At 50.5% G+C, this 21,917-nt stretch overlaps 1 protein-coding gene across 1 annotated transcript; it reads left to right on the top strand.

The window, feature by feature from the left end:
• Positions 1 to 303: 303 nt before the first annotated feature.
• On the top strand, positions 304 to 21,032 carry LOC132078435 (serine/threonine-protein kinase pim-2-like). The gene is made up of 10 exons (XM_059480571.1): positions 304 to 361; positions 1,170 to 1,192; positions 2,408 to 2,511; positions 10,080 to 10,206; positions 10,428 to 10,502; positions 18,479 to 19,120; positions 19,244 to 19,294; positions 19,492 to 19,858; positions 20,501 to 20,677; positions 20,926 to 21,032. Exons 1-10 carry the CDS (start codon positions 304 to 306, stop codon positions 21,030 to 21,032), a joined length of 1,731 nt encoding a protein of 576 aa, XP_059336554.1.
• Positions 21,033 to 21,917: the final 885 nt, after the last annotated feature.

The raw sequence follows: 21,917 nt of genomic DNA, 5'->3' as shown, positions 1-21,917 counted from the left end.
TTTGCTCTCTCCTCCCCAGCAGCCGCCCCGCCCCGGTGCGCGAGTGTGCGGCCCAACTCCTCCTGTCCCTGGTGGAGAGAATTGGAGTCACCCAGCTCGCAGGCACCCCCAGGGCTGAGAGGCTGCCACACGTGGCAGGGAAGCTTGCTCAGGACTGCCACAAGGACACAAGTAATGATCTTCATTTCACCTCCCAAAACAGGAAAGCCGTTTTGTGTCTGGCTGTAAAGGTGAAACCACACAAGAGTGGAAACTAAAGGGAATATGAAGTTACCTCACGGTGTGAATAAGAGTCACAGAACCATGGAATATGCTGAGTTGGAAGGGCCCATCGGGGTCATCGAGTCCATCTCCTGGCCATGTGCAGTGACCCCAAGAGTCACTCCATGTGCTTGAGAGCATTGTCCAAACTCTTCTTGAGCTCTGTCAGCCTTGGCACTGTGACCACTGCTCTGGGCTGCCTGGGCAAATGGCTGTGCTGGGAAACCTGAGGTTGGCCAGCAAAAAGGAAAAAAGGAACATTGCCACCTTTTTCCTGTGGCTTGAAGGATTCTTTGCTGAGATCAAAAGAGCTCAGATCAGCCAGTCCAACACTTTTGTTTGGCCTTAGGTGCACAACACAAAGCCAAAGTGTGGGCTAGTGTTCATCACTGAAGGATCCCAAACATCCATTTCTCATTAACTTCAGACTACCCTAGAAATATTTCCGGGGTCTTTAACCAGTCTTTTCAGACTTTCTAAACTTGTTCTGAAGATTTCTAGAATGCTGTTATCTGTGGCTCAGTGAGCTCCACATTTGTTCTTGAAAAAAACAGTGGCTTCCTAGTGAAAAAATCAACCCAAACCACCAAAATCCCCTTCCTTGATGATTAAATTCCCATGAATAGCTGCCAAGAACACCAGAGCAACTAGCTGTCCCTGTGCATACACATAGTATAGAATTATCAAGAGGATGCCTGAGGTGTTTTCTCCTGGCTTCCCTGCCAGTTAAAGAAAGGCAAATTATTGTGCAATGGCAGCAAGACACTGCTAACAGGCTCTGACAACAAAGCAGATGTGTTTTGCTTGCTCCCTGGGATCCTTTGATGCCATAGAAGCACACCCCCAGTTTCAGAGTGAAATGGTATTTTTCTGTGGCCCCACATTCTCCTCTTGCCTCTTGTGTTCAGCTGACAGCACTGTGCAGTGTCAAGTGAGGTAAATCTCCCTCTTTGCTGAGTAGGCAATGCCTTCTCATGCAAGGATTGCACCTGATGAGTTTAAGGTATCAGCCTCTTCTGTTAACACTCTTCCTGTGTTTGTTCACATTTCTTTCACTTCCTTCCTTCCGCATTTTGGACAGGAGATGGTGAAGATGTTGCTCAATCATCAACAATTTAAAATGCTTTGGAACAGTCTCTTTCCCCTTGTGTCCTGGAAGACATTCTGACAAGAATTAAGAAGAAAGAAAGTGCTTGGCAGGAGAAATGTCTCCTTTGTGCAAGTATTGCAACTGCTAATATGAAATCAAACATACCCACTCTGTCTTTAGCTCATTCCTCTTCTGCTGAATCATTTTGCTCCTGGGAATGAACTGTTAATCCTCAGCCTGGTCATCTGCAGACCACAAAGGAACTGATATTATTAGGGAAAAAGTGGGGTTTTGAATATTTTCAATATCGGTCACAAAGAGGAAAGGGAAAGAGGAGAAAATGGGTTTACATTTAAGCATAAGCCCCCACCATGCTCTCCCTACTCTGCCCCCTGTAAAGCAATTAAGTGAGAATTGTGCTTCTGAAGATAACAGAGTCTTTGCAAAGGACACTGGAAGTAGTAGTGCCAAGAAAATTCCCAAATTTACAAAAGATGTCCAAGTCAATCCTAGTTATTACAATTACTGTCTGTCTTTTGGGAATACTGCCCTGCTGTCCAGCCCTGTGGAGCTGGAAGAAGCTTGGTGAATTCAGCCGCATCCAGGGGAAAATCCTTTGTTTGTTTGGGGGAGGATTTTATTTTTCTAATCGACATTACTCAAGGGAGCCTGCCTTTGTGCAGGCACAGGGAGAGTGAGTGTTGAACCAAATCAACTTCCAACACACTGGGCCAACCCCCAAAGAGTGCAGTTTTTTCTGCTGCTTCCTTCACAAACACTCGTTGCCTGCCAGTTTGCATTATTCCCATTTCTGCTCAGGACTAAGGAATTTGGGATTTTAGACTGCTGCTCAGTCTGGCAGCACCCATAACCTGCCTTGGGCTATTGAAAACAAAGAGTTGGCATCACTGAATCTCTGGTCTGTTTCCATCTATACATTAGGAAATGTTTCTCTAAGCCTTGGCAGCAGTGATCCTGGTTCTAACTTGTGTTTTCAACAGGGAATTTCCTGTTTCATACTCTAAAGATTGATGGGGTTTCTCTGTGTCTTTGTAGGGCATGGAAAACCAGAAGGCTGAAGGCCCATCTGTCAAGGAGCCGGTGAAGGAGAGGAACGATGGCTCAGAGGAGCCCCAGGCCACATTGTCTGCTAGCAAACGGTACTGAGCACTTTTGTCAGATGTGACAAAGCACATGGCAAGCTTTACATGCCTCTTCCTCAGGAAAAACTGTCTGGCAGAGATGACCAATGCCACAGATTGTTTCCTTTCCCTACAAATGCTCTAGGATAAAAAATGTCTACTTGTGCATTGTGCTGAACACAACTTCTCTGGAGGGGTTTCCACAAAAATGGAGAGACAAAAAGACAACGATTGGTCGCAGCTCAGATGATCCAGTGCAGTGCCAAGTGCAGTGTTGTGGAGGCTGGGAGAGGGACAAGTTTCTGCTGCCTGACTTGGGACAAATAAATTCAAACAGTGTTGTAATTATATTGTTGTATATCACATTTCTAGAGTCTCATACCTTCTGGGTGGTTTTCTCACAGCAGCGCTGTTGTTGCTTCTCAGTCAGGGCTCCTCTCCAACTCTTCCTGAATGCCTCACCCCCTTTTATCCCAGCTACCTCCACAGGCTAGAGCTGCTGCCCAATTAAGGACATCACACCTGCAGCCCATTTACAATAACTAGAATCAGGGCAGGGTCACTTATACAATGCAGAGATCTTACTGCCGTACATTTATTTACTCAGGCCCCTATATTCCCCCCTTTTCTTTTAACAATTACAATAGTTACAATACACATATCTGTCCCAGCTCTCAAGCTGCCACAGCTCTCAGCTGTCTTGAATACATTGAATAGACACATATCCCTAGATGTTCCCAGGCTCCTTTCCTCAAAGGCCATGCTACTCACAGCTCTCTGCTGTCACAGCTCCTTGATTCAAAGTTCCTGCTTCTTTCTTCTACATATCTGTAGCAGCTCTCAGGCGGCCACAGCTCTCAGATGTCCTATCTTCTATCATGTTGGGGGGTCCCATACTTTATCTCGGTGTTTTCTTATGGCTGCAGAACTTCATCACATCAAGGTCAACAGATGCTGTAGTCATATTGTTGTATATCATATTTCTAGGGTCTCATACGTTTTGGGTGGTTTTTCTTACAGCACCATTGCTGTTACTCCTGTCAGGACTCCTCTCGAACTCTCCCTGGCTGCCTCACCCCCTTTTATCCCAGCTACCTCCACGGGCTACAGCTGCTGCCCAATCAAGGATATCACAGCTGCAGCCCATTTACAATAATTAGAATCAGGGCAGGGTCACTTATACAATACAGAGATCTTTTACTGCAATACATATATTTACTCAGGCCCCTGTAAAACAGGGCTTTTTCTTCATCTGAGTGGAGTAATTTTCAGATGGGTGTTTTGATGAGAAATCTCAGTCTGGAAGCAAGATGCCATTCCACAAAGATGGAGTTCTCATCTGTGAGGTTTGGCCTGGCTGAATCATGGTTTTCTTACCCTCAAACGGCACCAAGTTTGAGTAGTAAGTAGCAAGGCAATTCCTGAACAACTTCAGTCAACAGGTGTCTGAATGTGGACTTTTTGCCTTGATATTCCTGTCCTTCATGTAATCTGCTTGATGGACAGCATGTTTGGTTTATTTCCCCCTGTGCTGCAATCAGCATTTAAGACAGGAATTTGCTCCTTGCTGTCCCTTCATGGCTGTTGCAGAGCTACTTGTACCTGTTCTCCTCTGATAACAGAGGGGATTTATTTAGCTCTGTCCTGCTCAGCAGTGGCAGGAAAGTGACCACATGCCTCAGTAGCATACCTAGCATCTTCCTGTGCTCATGGTTGATCCAGGAGAATTGTTCCCAGTGGGGTTGTTAAGCTGTGCATCTAGTCTCTAGGGAAGCAAATGAAATGTGAGTGTAGTTCTGGGATAACTGGCTTTTGCTTTTATCTCTGTTACTGATTTTCTGAATCCTTCAAATATGGCCCTGTTTATCTGTTCAGATGCATCTGAGCTACTTTTCCAGATTGTCATGCCTGGTTGCAGAGACACTTCTCCAGAGTGATGAGTTTCCTTATTCTAAGACACACACGTCCCATATGAGGAGGCATTTAAACTTGGCAGTAGTGTCTCTCTTTCTCCACAAAGCAAAGTGACCTGTGTGCCCTGGCAGCCATCTGAAGATAGATCAGATGCATCTCATCCTTGGTTTTCCTGAGTGAGCACTGGCAAGAATGTTACTTGCAGATTGCCTGCCATAATGATTATCATAAAATCCACGTTGTTCTTCAGAGCCTCGTGAATTTCCAGCTTGAAATCACATAATTAGGAAAGCTGCTCAAGATGTTTTGCTCACAATTATTTGAAGGTATTGACTGTGGCTGCAGCTCTCTCCATAGACAGCAGCAGGCACAACTTTCCCAGGCATTGTCCTGGGGAAGGCTGTGAGAAGATCAGAAAAAAGAATGAGAAACAATTCTTATCTTCACTTGCTGCACCTGTTGTTGTGAACATGTGGAATGTGATATGGAGATTTGTTTACTAAAGGGTAATTTATTAATTGGCCACTGGTGATGGTGTTTTGGATTCAATTGCCCAATCTGGTCTGTCTGTATCAGACTGTCTGTGAGGGCAATGAGTTTCAGTATAGTATAGTATAGTATAGATTAATAAAGGGATTGTTCAGCCTTCTGGGATCATGGAGTCAATGCTAATTATTTCCACGATGGGGATGCCACACTATGATATTTATCACCACCAGGTCCTCATTTGGTTTTATTTTCCAGGGTGAAATCTCCCTCTGATGGACACCTCCTACCCCGTGCACAAGCCCAGGTCACGTCACCTCCAGCTGTGGAAGAAACGGAGCTGCTCCAGAAGCTTCACCATCTCCTGGAAGCCAAGGGGTTTCAGACAAGGATGGAAGGAGTGGAACTCCTCCTAGACCTGTGCAAAAACAGCCCCCAGCTCATCTCCACTAACATTGCCCAAGTATGCAGGGTATCTTCACTGCTCCTTTCCTTTAGCTCCTTTCCTAAGCCTGTAGCAGCAAAGTTAATTCAGTGTGTCTTGGCACTCTGTCCTGGCTGTTTGTGACACGCTCATCCCTCTCACCCAGACAAATGTAATTCAGGTCCAGGCTTCAGGACAAGTTATTTCAGTCCAGCTGTATTTGTCTGGCAGGTGCCTATTGATGCTGTTCATCAGATGATGGCAGAATTTCCTGCTGGTGTAACTGCTGCTCTCTCCCACTCCCAGCTGGGTGAAGTGAAGGGAATCCAGCCCCTGAAAGCATGGCAATTGTTCTCTAGACCAAAAATGGGTTTGCACAGGGAAGAGAAGTATCAGGCTGGGTTGGTTTAAACCCAGTTGTTTTATTTAAGAATACTTCTATATAGTCCATCTTGTCTTACACAGGCACAGCTCTGGCTACTCATTTCCATCCTTGTTCCTATTCCTCTTGGTAAAGACAGTGCTCACCCTTCTTGGGGGGTCTTTTTTTCTCTTTGGAAAAGGAGGAAAACAGCTAAGGACTCATCTCTGCCTTCTCCTCCCAGTAGCTGCTTTTTCCCTTTTTCCAGGCAAAGGTGCCTGATAATGTGGCTGTCAAGGGACTGAACCTGCTCTAATGAGATCTGTACAGCACATGACATTTCAGAAGTCTACCTGTTACTTAGAGAAATTGTCTGGATCCTGGAAGAGTTGATCAGGGCCCTGCTCTTCTCCAGACACTGGCTCTGAGACAAACAAAAGAAAACTTAGATCTCCTCCAGCCATAGTTTTGGCAAAATCATAATTGCCCTCAGTACTTGAGGCAACTGTATAGAAAACCAGGCATTGTAAACATCTGCTTCCATTCAAAGCAAAGGTACTCTTTAGCATTAATAAATGGAATTGATTTAATGATTTATGGATGGAGAGAAATACCATAGGAACCATTCAGTCCCCAGCCAAACCTCCTAAAAACAGAAGAAAATCTTTCAACCAGCATGAGGTTGCGCCACCATTGCCGTGAGTGGCCCACAGGAAAACAGTGAAATTGTGCAAGCGAGTGCTGCCCTGACAGAAAGGATCACTTTCATCTTTGACATTGCTGACTGCTACAGCCACTCTTCAAACAGGGGCATTTGAATCCAGCTTTCACATTGCTTGTTCTCTTCACAGATTTTTGATTATTTTGTCCTGAGAATATCTGACAGCCACAAGAAAGTGAAGCAGAGGGTGCTGGACCTGCTGGCTGAAATCACAGGAGCCCTGAAAGATGCCTTGAACCCGGTGATCATTGGTTTGGTGGAAAGAATAACAAAGAACCTGAACTCAAAGGATCCCAGAGTACGTGGGGCAGCTGTGAAAGCACTGGGAGAATCCATTGCTCATTTGGGTAAGGCTGAGCCCTGGCAGGGACTCTCCTCAGCTTCGTCTCTGTCTCTCCTGCACAAGAGAGCGCTGAGTGCCTTGACAGCTGCTCTTGCCTGTGGAACACTGCAGCTGACACCCACCAGAGGCTGTGCAGGTGCAGTCCTTATGCACCATCCCCAACTGGCTGGAATGGGATCAGCATTTCCCAACAGTCCCAGGAGCCCTTGGCTCTGTGCTGCTTGTCTGAAGAGCAAGTCCTGGGCTACAGCTCTGCTACAGTTCAGAGGCAAAGGGGGTTTGGAGTTCGCTTGGGCCCCCTCTGACTTCCCAAATGAACAGCTTTGCTGTTGGCATGAAGGGACACTGAGCCATCAGAGCTTCTGCAGGGCAGCCACCTGGAAGGCTCTACATTAGAGCCATTAGCTGCCTATTTTCCACTTTTCTTCTTTGTCTTCTATGTTCAAAGGGGAACTTGTGATTCACCAAGTTCATTTCTTTATATCAAACAGGTATAAACCCAGCTGTCAATGATGCCTTGTTCCACATGTTGTTTTGCGTGGGGCAAGATGGCCACAGCAATTAACTACATAGGCAAGGGCTGCTGTAAATTCCTTTGCCACACACATTTATGTCAGCTCTGAGAATGCTGCACTGGGGAAATATGCCTGCAAAAAGGAGTGTTGAAGAGGCAGGTCTTCAAGGGGAGCTTCCACTTTCTCCTCCCCAGCTGCTTTGTGAACTCAGGAACTGCCTGACTCAGTGCCTTTCTGTGTCCCAAGTATGGGGCTCTTCCTTTGTGCTCTGGGATGCAAAACCTTTTCACTGCTTCCATGTGACTGAACTCCTGAAGTCCCTGATGTGAAATGTTTTAACACAGCTCCTGCTACAGCAGACAACTTTGGATTTACAAATGTGAAAGGAGAGCTTTTCTTTTGGAATTTAAACCCCTGCCAAGTAGGCTGGAAGGAAAGAAGAAAAAGATTCAAAAATCTGCAAAAATGTACTTTATTTTATAAAATGGGGTTGGCCCTGCCCTTTCTCCTATGACCTGAGAAAAGTGAGCAGAAACGTGTGTTTCCCTTGTAGATAAAGTGTCCCTGCTGAAAGAGTTCAGCTACCAATAGAATCACCTGAGTGGCCAAGCCCTGCTGGATGTCACCGAGCGTATCACAGGTTTGGCCTCCACTTCTGAGCCCAGAGCTCTTCCCAGGGAGCATTTACAGGGAATGCCTGTGAGCAGACAGCAGAGCAGCTCCTCCAAACCAGGAGGTGCTGAGTTTGTCCCTGCTGCCCCATGGCCAAGGCAGGTGGGTTTGGCAGGTTTTCCCTGGGTGCTGCAGGGTGTGGCAGCACCTGAGATGGGGGCGGCGCTCGGCCTGGGGTTGAGCTCTCACTGGGGCATCTCAGAACCACCTCCAGCAAAGGGAGGGCTAAAAATGCCCCAGCTGGCTCCTCTCTGGGGAGCTCAGGGACATCTGTGATCTTTGAGGGGAAATGGTGGCAAATGCTGTTTCAGGGCATCAGTTTGTTTTGTCCTCACAGAATTCTTGTTTTTCTCTCGGAAAGTTTTGAGGCTGAACCATGCAGGGCCTGGGGGTCACAGCATAGGTCAGAACTCAACAGAGGTATCAGAGGCACGGGTTTAGTGCAAGGCAGCCTCTGGGGCACAGGGACAGAAGCAGAGTGCTGAGGCTCCCTGCCTGTGCTGACAGAGTGGCCTTGGACTGAGCCTTTCAGGGGGTGCAAACAGTGTCTGCCTGTGTCAGCGCTGTCCAAAATGCTACAAATGCAGCTGATAATTGATTCCTCAGAGGAGCTTGCTGTGTCAGCAAGAGCCAAGGAATGGAAAAAGGATAATCTCAATATATAGTAGAGAAGATGATTGATAGCCTTGCTTTAACTGGGGCTAAATCCACTGCTAATTATGCCAGCATCTTTGAATGCAATGTTTAATACACTTTGTGTCTTCATTAGGAATGTCAAAAGGGCATGTTCAGTGATTGGGAATGTCAAAGGCCCTTAAAGAGCATTTGAATAAAGTAGATCTCCAGCAATAGGGAATTTAGTTTAGCAGTTCTTTTGATCTCTTTTTCAAATAAAGGAATTAATCATAAATTAAGACTACTTTAGAAAAAGCAGATGTTCTCTCTGAGATTTAGTAGGAACAAACAGCTGTTCCTCACGTTCATTAGTCACCAATGTCTTAAATTACATTTAACTCAAATGAATTCCCATTTGAAAATGGGTACCATAACCCTTTCCTGCTTAGCAGAATTGGTTTTGGGTACTTGCAGGAGCTCTTTCAATGTTGATGACTGCTGGTGGATTAGCAGCATAGAGAAAATGAAGTCTATTCCACCACAGAATATTAAATGGCTGCTAGATAACATTTTGTCTGATCAGAAAATAAGAATGGTCTCCAGAGCATTTCAGTTTTTTTTTTCTCTCAGCCAAATCTGCCATGCAAGAAGCCTGTTGGTAGTAAATATTTGTCTGTGTTTGATATAGTTCAGTTCAGAAAATGGGCAGAGAGATTCAAGAAATAATATGAGAAAACACCCATGTTTTGATTACATTTTAGTCCCCTGTGTAGCAATTTTCTTTCTCTATGTCCTTGTTCCAGTGGGCATTATAAGAAAAAATGCCATTAACATTTGGAGGGGAAGTGGCAGTAAAATGTGCAGATGCTCAAATGCCAGGGCAATGGGGTCTGGGTAATTCTCTAAGACACCCTGAGGTTTGAAACAGCTCTCTGTGGGAAGCCACAAAAGCATTCTGCCAAAGACCCCAGCTGGTCACTGATGTTTCTCATCCAGCTGTCAGGCAGCAGCCATCTCTGGTGGGCTGGAGTTTTGAGGTGTGTTCTAATCCTGCCCTTTGCTGTGTGCCGCTGAGCACAGGGAAGAGACAGATTAGACATTTGGCACTTGGCATCAAAGTTACAAAAATGGAATCATCCCTTTTATTAGACATCTCTCCATTCCCTCTCTATGGTGCATTTCCAAATCTTCAGTGTGGGTTTAGAAAACTTCTTAATGGAAATAAAAGGCAGTTGGACATTTCATTCATTGTTCATGCAGAGATTGTGAAATAATTTAGTAAAGGTAGGAACTCTGCCACAGGGACAGGGCTCTGGTTGCAGCAATTAGTCCTGAGGGGTTGGTGGTTCTGTTTCCAGGATGATCAGCTGCTTTGCCTGTTTCTGGACCAAGGGGCTCTGGGTGCTATTTGGCTGCTCTTGGCCAGAGAGGCTGGCAAGAAGCAGAAGCAGAGGCAGATCCTTGTTGCAGTGAGGCTGGTGGGTAAGGAGCTGTGTCTCTGTCCCGGCAGTGCTTGTGCAGGGGGTTCATGCCAGGAGCCCTGAAGTCGCCCAGCGCGACGCCCTGCCCGTGCTCTGGTCCTGCCTGGAGAACAAGGCGCTGCCTGTGCGGAGCGCCAACGTCCGCACCGTGGCCACCAAGCTGGCCTCTGCCCTCTGCAAGGTGATGGGCACCCAGCTGAAGAATTGTGCTGCCAGCAAGCCTCCACATGTGCAGGAAAACCTTTCCAAAATGTTGGGCTGGTGAAGGCGAGATGCTCTCCAGAAGGCTGAGGAAGCGCTGAGTTGGACACCTTTTGATTTGCCTTTTGAGCTGTGCCAAAAATGACGAAATCCTAAGGAAGGGTGTGCATCTGCCCCTGCTCTCTCCATTGCCCTTCCTAGTCATGGCATGGGGGCCTGGAGCAACTCCAGACTGAGGACAAAGTGAAGGCAATCATGGCTCAGCCTCACACAGAGGTGAGGGGGGAGCTGGGCCAATCTCTGCTGGCAGGAAGGGTCTTGTGGCAGCCCAGAGAGGCTGTGCACATTGCCAGGAAACAGCTGTGCCCTGCATGTGCCCCTGCAATGAGCTGTGCTGCTGCCAGTGCCCCTGGAGCTGTGGGGCTGCTGAGCTGTGGGGCAGGCAGAGGAGCAGGAGGGTGCGTGTGCAGCTGAGCCATTCCTGGAGAGCACAGGGCTCTGGGCTCCCTGCTGTCCCAGGGCATCCCAGAGGCCAGGCTGTGCCTGTGCCAGCTCTGGGCAAGTGGCTCAGGGTTTGCCCTGGCCTGCCTCAGTGTCTGCCAGCAGGAGCATGTTTCCCTGTGCAGCTGTTTAGAAGTTTGCAGGAAATGTGTCCCAGGAAATATGGAGCTTCAGATGCTTTAGGTTTTCCTAGGTGGCCTCTGTTAAACTTTGTGTCTCCATTTTGCAGATCTGGCTGGTTACCATCTTACCGAGAAGTTTTTTCTAGTCAGGAAGAAGCTGCCACCTGTATGAAGAGTGTTTGAAGAACAGGATTGATGCATTAGGCTTGGTAGTTAGAGCTGTACGTATGGTTTGATCTTTAGATGTAATTTTGAATTATTGTGATTTGATTGTGTCTTTAAGTTTTGATGGCACACTTTTAATTGTATATATTTCATTTTGATGATGGAAAAAAAAGTCAATAAAAAAAAAAAATAAACTAAGAGAAGAATATGTGACCAGGACCTGCTAGCCTAGAGATTATGGGAGTGCAGCTCAGTCAATGTGCCAGTGTCCCACCACATCCTTTCCTCATTGGGCCTCTCCTCTTCCTCTTTGGCCATCTTTTCTTTGTGTCATTTGTGCTGCTCTTTGTTACTTACCATTACAACAGAGCCACCTGTTGACCTGTTTGGGGGACAATGGATCCAAAAGATCCTGTCTAGTCAATAGTTTTCTACCTAGGTGTGTTCTGTGCTCACCAAAGGCCTGAGCAAAGAAACCAAGAGAAGTGTGCCCAGATCCCAAAGCTTTGCTCCTTTGCAATCTCCCACAGATCTGGCTCACAGGTGTCTTCAATCACAATTCCATAGGTAAGAAGAGGTCATGTATTTCACTGGGAAATGATGCACCGCTTTGCAAAGTCACCCGTATGTATATTTACCCAGGACAGCAGTGCAGCTGTGTTGTTTGCATCTTGTTTGCAGAAGGATGAGTGCATTGGGGGGCCAATAACAACTGACAAGGGTTTCTCAAATCTGCACTGCAGCCTGGGTGCCATTCAGCCCAGAGCTAGGGGATCATTTGTTCCGATGCACCAGTGCTTGCCAGTGGAATGAATTCCTGCCCAGCTGGAAGAAGCAATTCTGGATTCAGCTCCAGCTGTTGGTGGGCTGTATGATCATTGACAATGCTGCCCTTCCAGAAATTATTCTGCAGTTTCCTTTCATAGTCATTTGAAGCTTTTAAACTTCACATTTCAGTTTGCTTTGCCTTAGGGAAAAACACTTCTGGGCCCAATGCAAACTGTAACCTTTGGGCAGCAAAGTCCTCATGGTTGCCAGCTTCTGATGTTACACAATGTCACCTGGCTGCATGTGTTTGCTTGGCTCTGGGTCTAGTCCCAGCCTAGCAAAACCCAGGCAGGGTGGCACATTGCAGGGAAAACTGGTCCATGAGCTTCTGGGGTTGCCATCAGCAGCAGAGTCAATGTGCCCTTTGGGGATTCCTCTGGAGACAAAATTAGGGACCTACTCCATGCCACAATATTCACTTAGATCTTTCTAAAATATCCTAGAAAAGGCTGTGAAACTTCACACCTCCTTGCACACCCACTGTTTGAAGAGGGGCATTTTTGTCCATCCTTAAAGTCATTGCTCTTGCACACCAGAAACATGAACATCCACCAACAGTAATGATGCATGGTCCTCCTGCTGCTGCTTCAAAGCACTGGGAAGGACAGACCTGGGTATTACCAATATGAGCACTTAATTTCCATTTCATGCTCCTTCAAGGTGTCCAGATCTCAGGGCTTTTTGTTTCAAAGCAGCCACTGCACCATCTCTAGGGAAGAACAGGAAATGGGAAACAGCGACTGCCAGCCTTGCAGGGGTGTGGGGGAAAACCTGAAGTGTCTGCATCAAAAGATGAATGGGAAGAGTGTAATTGCCAAAGCAAACGCTTCGTTAGGGTAGCAGAAGCAGTTCTTTACTGCATGCTTGTATGAAGATCATTTGGGATCTCCTTTTTGTATCTCATGAAGAAAAGAAGCCCTTAATAATACCACGCTACTTAAACCAGATTGGGATGTAGCTCTGTAGTGGTTCACAATGAAGCAGATGGCCTGCTGTGCCACTTCCAGCCCTGCTGAGCCTGCAAGGGACTGTAGTGTATCCCATGCCTGTTTTGCCTCCAAGCAGAGCTTGGTTTTCCTTATTAGTGTGGAGTAAATACCAGAGTAATAAAATGGACAATTAAACTGGCCACTTTGGAGGATATGCTCATGCTTTCACACATCAGTCCTGTACCTCATGCTCCCACGGCTTGTTACTCATCATTAAATATTTTAATAAAAAAACCTCAGCTCTCATGTTACATCTGAATAAAACTGCATCAGATCATCAAGAATTCTGCTGTCAGGAACAAGACAAGAGCCTTCCGACACTCACTTGCAGCTGTCCCGGATTGCTGCAGCCCTTTGTGAAAAGCTGCTGCAGACAGAGTGTTTAGAGTTGGTTTGGGCCTTTATGAAAGATCTGTGGAGCAGTGTGCAGGGCTCTCCTGGCAGGAAACTGTTTGTCCAAGCCCAGGGACACGGTGCCGGCAGGAGCGGAGCGGCCCCGCTCCCAGCCCGAGAGTCTGTGAGCTGAGCCACGCCGGGGAGACAAGGCAGCGAGGGGCTCCAGCCCAGCTGCTTCACTGCCCTGCCCGCCCCATGGAGCTCTGCCGTGGGAGAAAGCCGACGCCGGATGAGTCCCCGAGCCTCCATCAGCTGCTGGAACTGCTCCGTGACAGCTCCTGTTCTTCCGAGAGAGACCCCGGCGCCTTCTTGGAACGCGTGTCATGGGGGGATTCTGTTTGTTAATAAACTGCTGGGGGTTTTCCACTTTCATCTATTAGGAATAATTTTCCATTGCTGGAAAGAGGTTGTTGGAACACTTTAGAGGAGACGACTTATTGCACAATATCCTGTTTGAAGTTGTCTCAAACTGTGTGAGACAGATGGCTTCACACAGGAGCATCCCCAAGGCTGCTGAGGGGAAGGCACAGAGGAAGACAAACCCAGTATTTCTGAGGAAACTCCTTGACACCAAACCAACCTGAGATGTCAAACAGCAGACCTAATATTTCGAGACATGGGCCAAAGGGGAAACCTTTCAGTGTGTTTGGTCCAGGCTGGGCTATGCTCGAGGCAAAGGTGTGTCAGCATGTTGGATAATACTCTTTTCTTGACCTAGAGATGGTGACACTGAGAGGCGTTTTAAAAACTTTTATTCCATTTTCAGTCTCACGAGAAGGGTGAGACAATACACATAATTCACGCCATCACAATCAGAAGCCAACTATTTCCTAATTACTTGGTCTATCAGCTTTTTGCCATGCCATGTTGTAGATGCCTTAAAACCAATTATTTAAAACTACCCCTTGTGGGTCCCACTACAATGCATCTTTCATAGCTCTATTTTTCAAAAGTCTTATTTGCAATGCCATCTTTTGAAACATTTTTCTAGCTCCATTTCTCTCTCAACAATATCTGTCCTATTTGTGGAGAGTTTAGTTCAAGCATGGCTTAAAGAAAAAGGCCATGAAAGCATACAGTGGAGAGAAAAGTAAAAGGTAGTTGCAAAGCAGTTCCCAGGCTGATTTCTATAAACAATTAGGCTCTCTCATGCATCACTTTATAAACAATAAGGTTCTCAGACAGTCTTCCCATAACAAGCAAAACACCTTCTGTGGGAAAAGATGTGGAGGTTTTGGGAACCTTTCATATCACAGTGGGAACACTGGTTCTGTTTTTAGTGAATAATCATAGGTGTTGTAAAACAAGAGGAGTGGTTGGAGTTTTCTCTGTTAGCCTGTCGTGAGCTTGGATTTTGTAATATGCATGAAGTTGGTTGGCACTGTTATATAAAGTGACCGATCGATCAATAAATCGGAGTTCGATGCATTAAAGGATGGTCATCTCCCCTTCACTTCAATACCTATTCCATGGCATTTTTAAATTAGCATTTCTTGTTGCAAGATTTATATACAGATTCTTACTTTGTGGGCCTTCTATTAGGCTCTAAAAACTTTCTACAAATCCATTTTGCACATCAGTGCACTTGGCTCCTTCTCTCCTCATTGTGCCTGGCAAGCACAGGAGCCCAGAGCTCCTGCAGAACCCATCACAGCACTCAGTGGGAGCAAACTTGTGTCCAGTCCTCACCCGGAGCTGCGGTGCCCAGCATTCCACCACACTGGAATGAGGAACTGTTCCTGCTCTTTCAGAAGGAGCTAAGGAGCTTTGGCCTTCAGATCAATTGTCTGCAGGCTCCTGCAGTGCCTGGTGATGCTCCCTTGCCAGAGGCACCCCAGGCCAGGGGGGCACATCTGGGCTGCTGTGTCTGGCTCTGGGGCTCCCTGTTCTGGGCAGTGAGGAGGAGCTGCAGAGGCTCTGCAGGACTGACAGGATGGGCTTTGGGGCTGGCAGGAGAAGCTGAGGGACCTGGGCTGCTGGAGCTCCTGAAGAGGAGGCCCAGGGCTCATCGGTCAACTGCTCCAAGTATTCTTTCAGAGAATCCCAGAATCAGCAAGGGTGGAAGAGGCCATGGAGATCATCAAGTCCACCCTGTGCCCTGACACCGCCTTGTCTCCCCTGAGACTCCTCCAGCATAAACAACTGCAGGTCCCTCAGCCACTCCCCACAGGACTTGGGTTGTTCCAGACCCCTCCCCAGCCTTGTTGCCCTTCTCTGGACACGCTCCAGCCCCTCCATGTCCTTCCTAAATTGGGGGGCCCAGAACTGCAAACAGCACTCAAGGTGCTGCCCAAGCATTGCTGAGAACAGGGGAACAATCCCTGCCCTGCTCCTGCTGGCCACACCATTCCTGATCCAGGCCAGGAGCCATTGGCCTCCTTGGCCACCTGGGCACACTGCTGGCTCATGCCCAGCCTGCTGTCCATCAGTGCCCCCAGGTCCCTTTCTGCCTGGCTGCTGTCCAGCCACTCTGGCGCCATGTTGAAGGAGGGAGGCAGGGAGGGAACGGGTCCAGATCAAATCCTTCCTGAAATGTGGTGTTTGCTGGCACTGCCAGTTCCCACATCTTGATATTTCCATATTCTGGTACAGCCCAAGTGCAGCAACTTGCTGGCAAAGAAAGCCAAAACCAAGCAAATACCTGGTACCTACAGCAACCCGATCTCATGTTTGCTGACACCGCCAGTACCCAGATCGGGAATGTTCCAGAAATCTGCACAGCTTAATTCCAGCAGTTTGCTGGCACAGAAAATTAGCATCTGGAAATTTCTCAGTGCCAGCAAAACCTAAATGCAGCAATTTTCTGGCAAAGAAAGCCAGAACCCAGCACCTTCCCGCTGCTGCCACCAGCACCACCCAGATCTGGTGTTTGCTGCACAAGTGCCCAGATCTGGAAATTTCCCATTGCTGGCACAGCCCAAGTCCAGCAATTTGCTGGCACAGAAAGCCAAAATCCAGCAATCTCCTGATGCCAGTACAGGTGCCCAGACCTGGTGTTTGCTGCCACTGTCAGTGCTCACATCTGGATAGTTCCCTGTTCTGGCAAAGCCAAGTCCAGCAATTTTCTGGTCAAGAAAGCCACAATCTGGCAATTCCCTTCTACCGTCACTGGCAATGCCAAGATCCGCTGTTTGCTGGCACCACCAGTGCCCAGATGTGGGGATTTCCCGGTGCCGGCACAGCAAATTTCTTTGCCAGTAATTTTCTGGCAAAGAAAGCCAAAACCTTGCAAATACCTGGTACCTACAGCAACCCAATCTTGTGTTTGCTGACACCACAAGTGCCCAGATCCAGAATTTTTCAGGTTCCTGCACAGCATAATTCCAGCAATATGCTGGCACTGAAATTTAACATTTGGCAATTTCCTGGTGCTGGTACATTCCCCACCCAGATCTGGTTTGCGCTGGCACTGCCAGTGCCCACATCTGGCAATTTCCCTCTTCTGGCACCACCCATGTCCAGAATTTGCTGGCAAAGAAAGCTAAAACCTGGCAATTTCCCCTTGCCAGCACCGCCAAATCTGGAGTTTGCTGGCAGCAGGATCGCAGGAAAGAAGGAAGGAAAGAAGGAAAGAAAAGAGGAAGGCATCCAGATCCAGTCCTTCCTGGAGCCTGAAATGGGCTCTTTGCTGGCAATGCCAGTGCCCAGATCTGGATATTTCCCTATTCTGGCACAGCAATTTGCTGGCACAGAAATCCAAAACCCGTGGCATCTTCCTGCTACTGGCTCTGGCACCACCCAATCTTGTGTTTCATGTAACCCGAACCCAGATTTGGAAATTTCTCAGCACCAGCAGAGCCCAAATCTGGCAGATTTCTGTCGCTGGCAATGACACCACCCAGATCTGGTGTTTGCAGCCAGCGCCAGCACCCAGATCTGAAAACTTCCTGGTGCTGGCACAGCCCAAGTCCAGTGATTTGCTGGCACAGAAAGCCAAAGTTTGGAAATTTCCAGGTTTGGGCTCCAGCATTATCCAGATCTGGTGTTTGCTGGCAATGCCAGTGCCCAGATTTGGAAATTTCCCGGTGCCTTCACAGCCCAGGCCTAAGAATTTTTTTTAGCTAGCTGGGGCAGAGAAGTTCCTTGGACTGTGACTTTCCTTTTTCTTGGAACTGTTTACACCTGCTCTGGACTGAGAACCCAGACAAACACCTGCAGCTCACACCTGTGGCCCACCAAGCTCTGGGACACTGCATTCCAGAACCAGAGGGACTTAGAAGAGACCGAGGGAGCCAACTACAACCCACAAAAAGAACTTTCTGAATTTGCCATCTCTTCAGCACTGTCAGAGGTTTTATTTAATATTATGCATTTTTCATGCTTGTGAATACTTTACTTGTTAAATAAACTGGGGTTTTTTCACTTTTCTCCAGGGAAGTCTTTCCCTGAACTAGTAGGGGGAGGGGCTGCTTGAACTTGCTTTCTAGATGGACCCCTTTTGGAGGTTTCCTCCCCAAATTTGCCCTAAGCCAGCACAAACAGTCATCATGAAAATTTCACCAGTGGCATAATTTCCTGGTGGCAAATCTTGCGACAGAAGCTTGACCTTGTTCTCCATGAGAGATTCTTGGGAAGAGCAGACAGGAGAAGATTCCTGGAAAACTGAAACAGCTTTCCAGAAGTGAAATGGAAATGAAAGAAACAATCCAAGGTGTTTTCCTCTATTTATTTCTATGCTCCCCTTTTCTATGTTGCATCCCAGTAATTCCAGATGCACCTCACCTCTAAGATCGGTGGCTTAGTGATTTTTAGATACTAAAATACCATGAGCCACACACAGTTTTCCTTCCCCTGTTTTTACAGGAAAGCAACACTGGAGGTGTGAGTGCAGTGCTGGGGTCAGGTAGGAATCCTACCCCAAGGGAAGGTGGCCCGACAGTGTTTGACCCTCAGCAAGGACAATGCACAGCAGCAGGCGAGGGGATCGCTGTGCCAGCGTGCAGGAGTCAGGGCTCTGCATCTGGGCTCAAGGCTGCAAAGTTCCCGTGTTTGGGCAAACGGAGGGGCTGTCCCCGGGGCGCGCGGGGCTCGAACGTGGGGCTCGTGGGGCGAGCAGGGAACGGACACGGGGACGAACGGCCCCGGTGCTACAGTTGCAGCAGCGGCAGCGGCAGCAGCAGCAGCGGTGGCAGCAAAAGCAGCAGCAACAAAGAGATATTTTGAATAATCTCTTTCTTTCTCTTCTCTTCTCTCTTTCTTTCTCTCTCTCTCCCTTTCCCGCGGTCGGGCACCCTTCTCTCGCGGTCCCTTGCCCGGCGTCCCTCTCCTCTTCCCGCCTCCCTCTCCCCTGCCGGGCCGGGCCATGCCCCCGGCCCGCCCCCGGCCCCGGGCGGGGCTGCCCCGTGTCCGGCCCCGGCCGTCCCGCCGCGGTCTCGCCTCCGCCCGGCTCTGGCCGTGCTGGCGGTGGCGCTGCTGGGCGGGCATCGGTGCCTGGGGCGGGGGCGGCATCGCCGCCCGCCGGCTCCGCCTGGCCCGAGCCCGGCCCCAGACCCGACGCAGGGTCCAGTCCCGACCCCGGCCCCGGCCCCGGCCCCAGCCCCGGTCCCGGCCCGCGCTCCTCCCGGGGCCCGCGGAGGACACACGTTGCGCGGCCGCTCCCGCCGCCTCCGCTGCGGCTTCCCCGGCCCGAGCTCCGCCGCTCGGCAGCGCGGCCGCCGGCCCTGAGCCTCCCGTGCCGCGTTCCCGGGAGCGAACGCCTGGGCATGGCTGGCCCGGGGCGGGTGAGGGGCGCTCGGGGGCCGTGGCTGGCCCCGAGCCGAGCGCTGACAGCCGCGTCCCGCCCGCAGGGACGGCGCAGGAGGCCCTGCAGGAGCGGTACCGGCTGGGATCGCCGCTGGGGCGCGGCGGCTTCGGAAGAGTCTTCGCGGCCACGCGGCTCTCGGACGGCGCCCCGGTGAGCGGCGGGGCCGGCGGCGGGCGCAGGAGGAGGGGATGGAGGAGGAGGAGGGCGGAGGGCGGAGGATGGGGCTCGCAGTGCGGGCGGCGAGCTCACCCCGCTGCTGCCCTTGGCTTGCAGGTGGCCATCAAAAGGGTGCCACGGAACCGCGTCCGGCACTGGGGCGAGTTGGTGAGTGAGCGGGGCCGGCAGCCGGGGCTGCCGGCCGGGGATGAGCCGGGGCCCGGCACGGTGGGAGCCACCAGGACGCCCCGAGGGAGAGCGGGCGTGGGGCCAGCGCAGGGCGCAGAGCATCCCGGGCTGGCTGAGGGCTTCCCCAGGCCTGGCACGGCATCGGCCCCACTGACGGCATCGTGCTCCTCCCGCAGCCCGACGGCACCAGCGCACCCCTGGAGGTCGTGCTGCTGGCCAAGGTGTCCACTGGCTTCCCCGGTGTGGTCCAGCTGCTGGAGTGGCTCGAGCTCCCCAACTGCATCGTGATGGTGCTGGAGAGGCCAGAGCAGTGTCAGGACCTGCAGCGTTTCATTCGGGCACGGCAGTTCCTGCCCGAGGAGGAGGCACGGGAGCTGTTCCGCCAGGTGCTGGAGGCCGTGCGGCACTGCACCAGCTGCAGGGTCCTGCACAGGGACATCAAGCCAGAGAACATCCTGGTTGACCTGGACACCAGGCAGGCCAAACTCATCGACTTTGGCTGTGGCACCTACCTGCAGGACACAGTCTACACTCACTTTGCAGGTGAGCCTACCCAGGGCTGTGCTCCCGCTGCTGACATCTCATGGCCCAACATCTCCCAGCCCAAGCTGGCTGTGGCAGCGGGAGTTCTACCTTTTGCTGCCAGTCAGGGCACTGAATCTTCAGCTGAGTTACTTTAGAGCAGGGCTGGGTGGGCAGCCATCTTCCAGCCCTGCTGACAGCCTCTGCCAGCCACTCTGCCCAGGACTGGGACTGGGCTGGGGCAGCCAGCCCGACCAAAACCCCCGTGGGTGGGGGTAGCAGAGAGGGAGGGCGGAACCTGTGCCCCAGCCACTTTGGTGTGCAGACGAGAGGAAGGGCTTGGGCTGCTCCACTCGCCCTGTTTGCCTTGGCTTCATAATATTTTTGGGGCAATGCAGGCAGGGAGGATAAGGGCAGGTTTTTTTCCCAGCATGGAGTGGGTTTTTCCTTTGCATGTCATGGTCGGGCCTAGCCAGGGCTGCCCTCTTTCAGAACCAAAGGCTTCTTTTCCAACCCTAACTTTGTGCACAAGTCCCAGGTGCTGGCGAGAGGACAGTGGTCACCCTGTGTGCCCCTGATGCAGCCCCCGCAGGTGCAGGGATGCTGGGGCCAGGCTCGGGGAGCAGCAGCATCCCCCTGATGAACTCCATCTGTATTCCATAGGAACACTGTCCTACAGCCCCCCGGAATGGAACGACTTTGGCTGGTACCATGGCGAGGCAGCTACCATCTGGTCCCTGGGCATCCTGCTGCACCAGATGGTCTGCGGGGAGCATCCTTTCAGGAGGGGCCAGAACCTCAGCTGGGGCCAGCTCCCGCTGCCACAACGGCTCTCTCAAGGTGGATCCTCTTATCTGGGCACGGGGGGAATGCCAGTGCTGGGAGCCAGCAGCGGGCTCATGGGCATCCCGCTCTGGCAGCTGCTGAGGAGGTGGCACATGTCCTGCTCTCCTCCAAAACAGGGAATTGATGGGAAAGTTTAGGCCCAGCTCTGAGCACATCCAGCATGGCCTGGGCATGGGAATAGTGGGGTAAAGCAGAAAGGAGCCTTCTCTGGCCGACCGGCAGTTTCTGCTTTCTCTCCCCAGAGTGCAAAGACCTGATCAGGTGGTGTTTATCCGTGAACTCCTTGGACAGACCCACACTGGAAGACCTGTTCTGTGATCCTTGGATGTGGGATATTCCTCTGCCATAGAAGAAGGGAGAGAGCCACAGGCACACTTTGATCCAGAGCCCTGGTAAGTTCCTGCTCCACATATGCCTTGGCAATCAAAAACAAAGGAACCCAGAGCTTTTTGCGCTGCCTGTGTCACTGCACCAGGGTCATGGGATGGGAACACACAGCCCTTGTGCCTGAGCTGAGCTGCTCTGCCCAGCACTGGTGGCTGCCATCCAAGCTGGTTTTGCTTGTCCTGGTTCCCTGACAGCTGGGGCCCTGGGCAGAGCCCTGAGAGCCTGGTCTGCCCCCAGGGAAGGAGAAGCAGCCCCTGGAGAAGCTGTACTGGGTGGGGATGCTGCTGCTGCTGCTGCTGCTGCTGGAGACAGCGAGGGTGACATCAGGGATGACAAGCTCTTCCTCAGCCTGGCCACTGGAGGCTGAAGGTGATGCACTTTGATTCTGGCACCTTCATCAAAGCCAAACTCCACAGGGAATTTGCAGATGAGTCCCCATCTGGGGAAATTCTGCCAGATTTGGGCATTGCCCAGCATGGCGGGGAACCAAAGGCTCCCCCTTTGCTGGGGCAGATGCAACTCATTCTTCAGTGGCTGCCCAGCTGCTTTTGGCAGGGCTGGGAGGATGGGCTGGGGTGGGTACGAAATGGGAGTGGGCTCCTGGCCCTGCCAACAGCCCCCAGCACCCACCGTGCCCCGGGCTGGGGCTGGGGCAGCCAGCCCGACACAAACAAAGCCCATGGTGGGAGCAGAGGTGGGACTCCAGAACCTGTGCACAGCTGCTTTGCTGTGCAGGCAAGGAAGGGCTTGGGCTGCTCCACTGCCCTTGTTTGCTTTGGGGTCACCATGATTTTGGGGGACAGTGCAGGGGGGAAGACAGAAAGTGTGGGCTTCCCTCCCCAGTGGT

The sequence above is a fragment of the Ammospiza nelsoni genome, chromosome 12 (genome assembly GCF_027579445.1).
Source record: "Ammospiza nelsoni isolate bAmmNel1 chromosome 12, bAmmNel1.pri, whole genome shotgun sequence".
Classification (NCBI taxonomy): domain Eukaryota; kingdom Metazoa; phylum Chordata; class Aves; order Passeriformes; family Passerellidae; genus Ammospiza; species Ammospiza nelsoni.
Note: the sequence above shows the minus strand (reverse complement) of the source record. Positions and strands in the feature narration are given on the sequence as shown.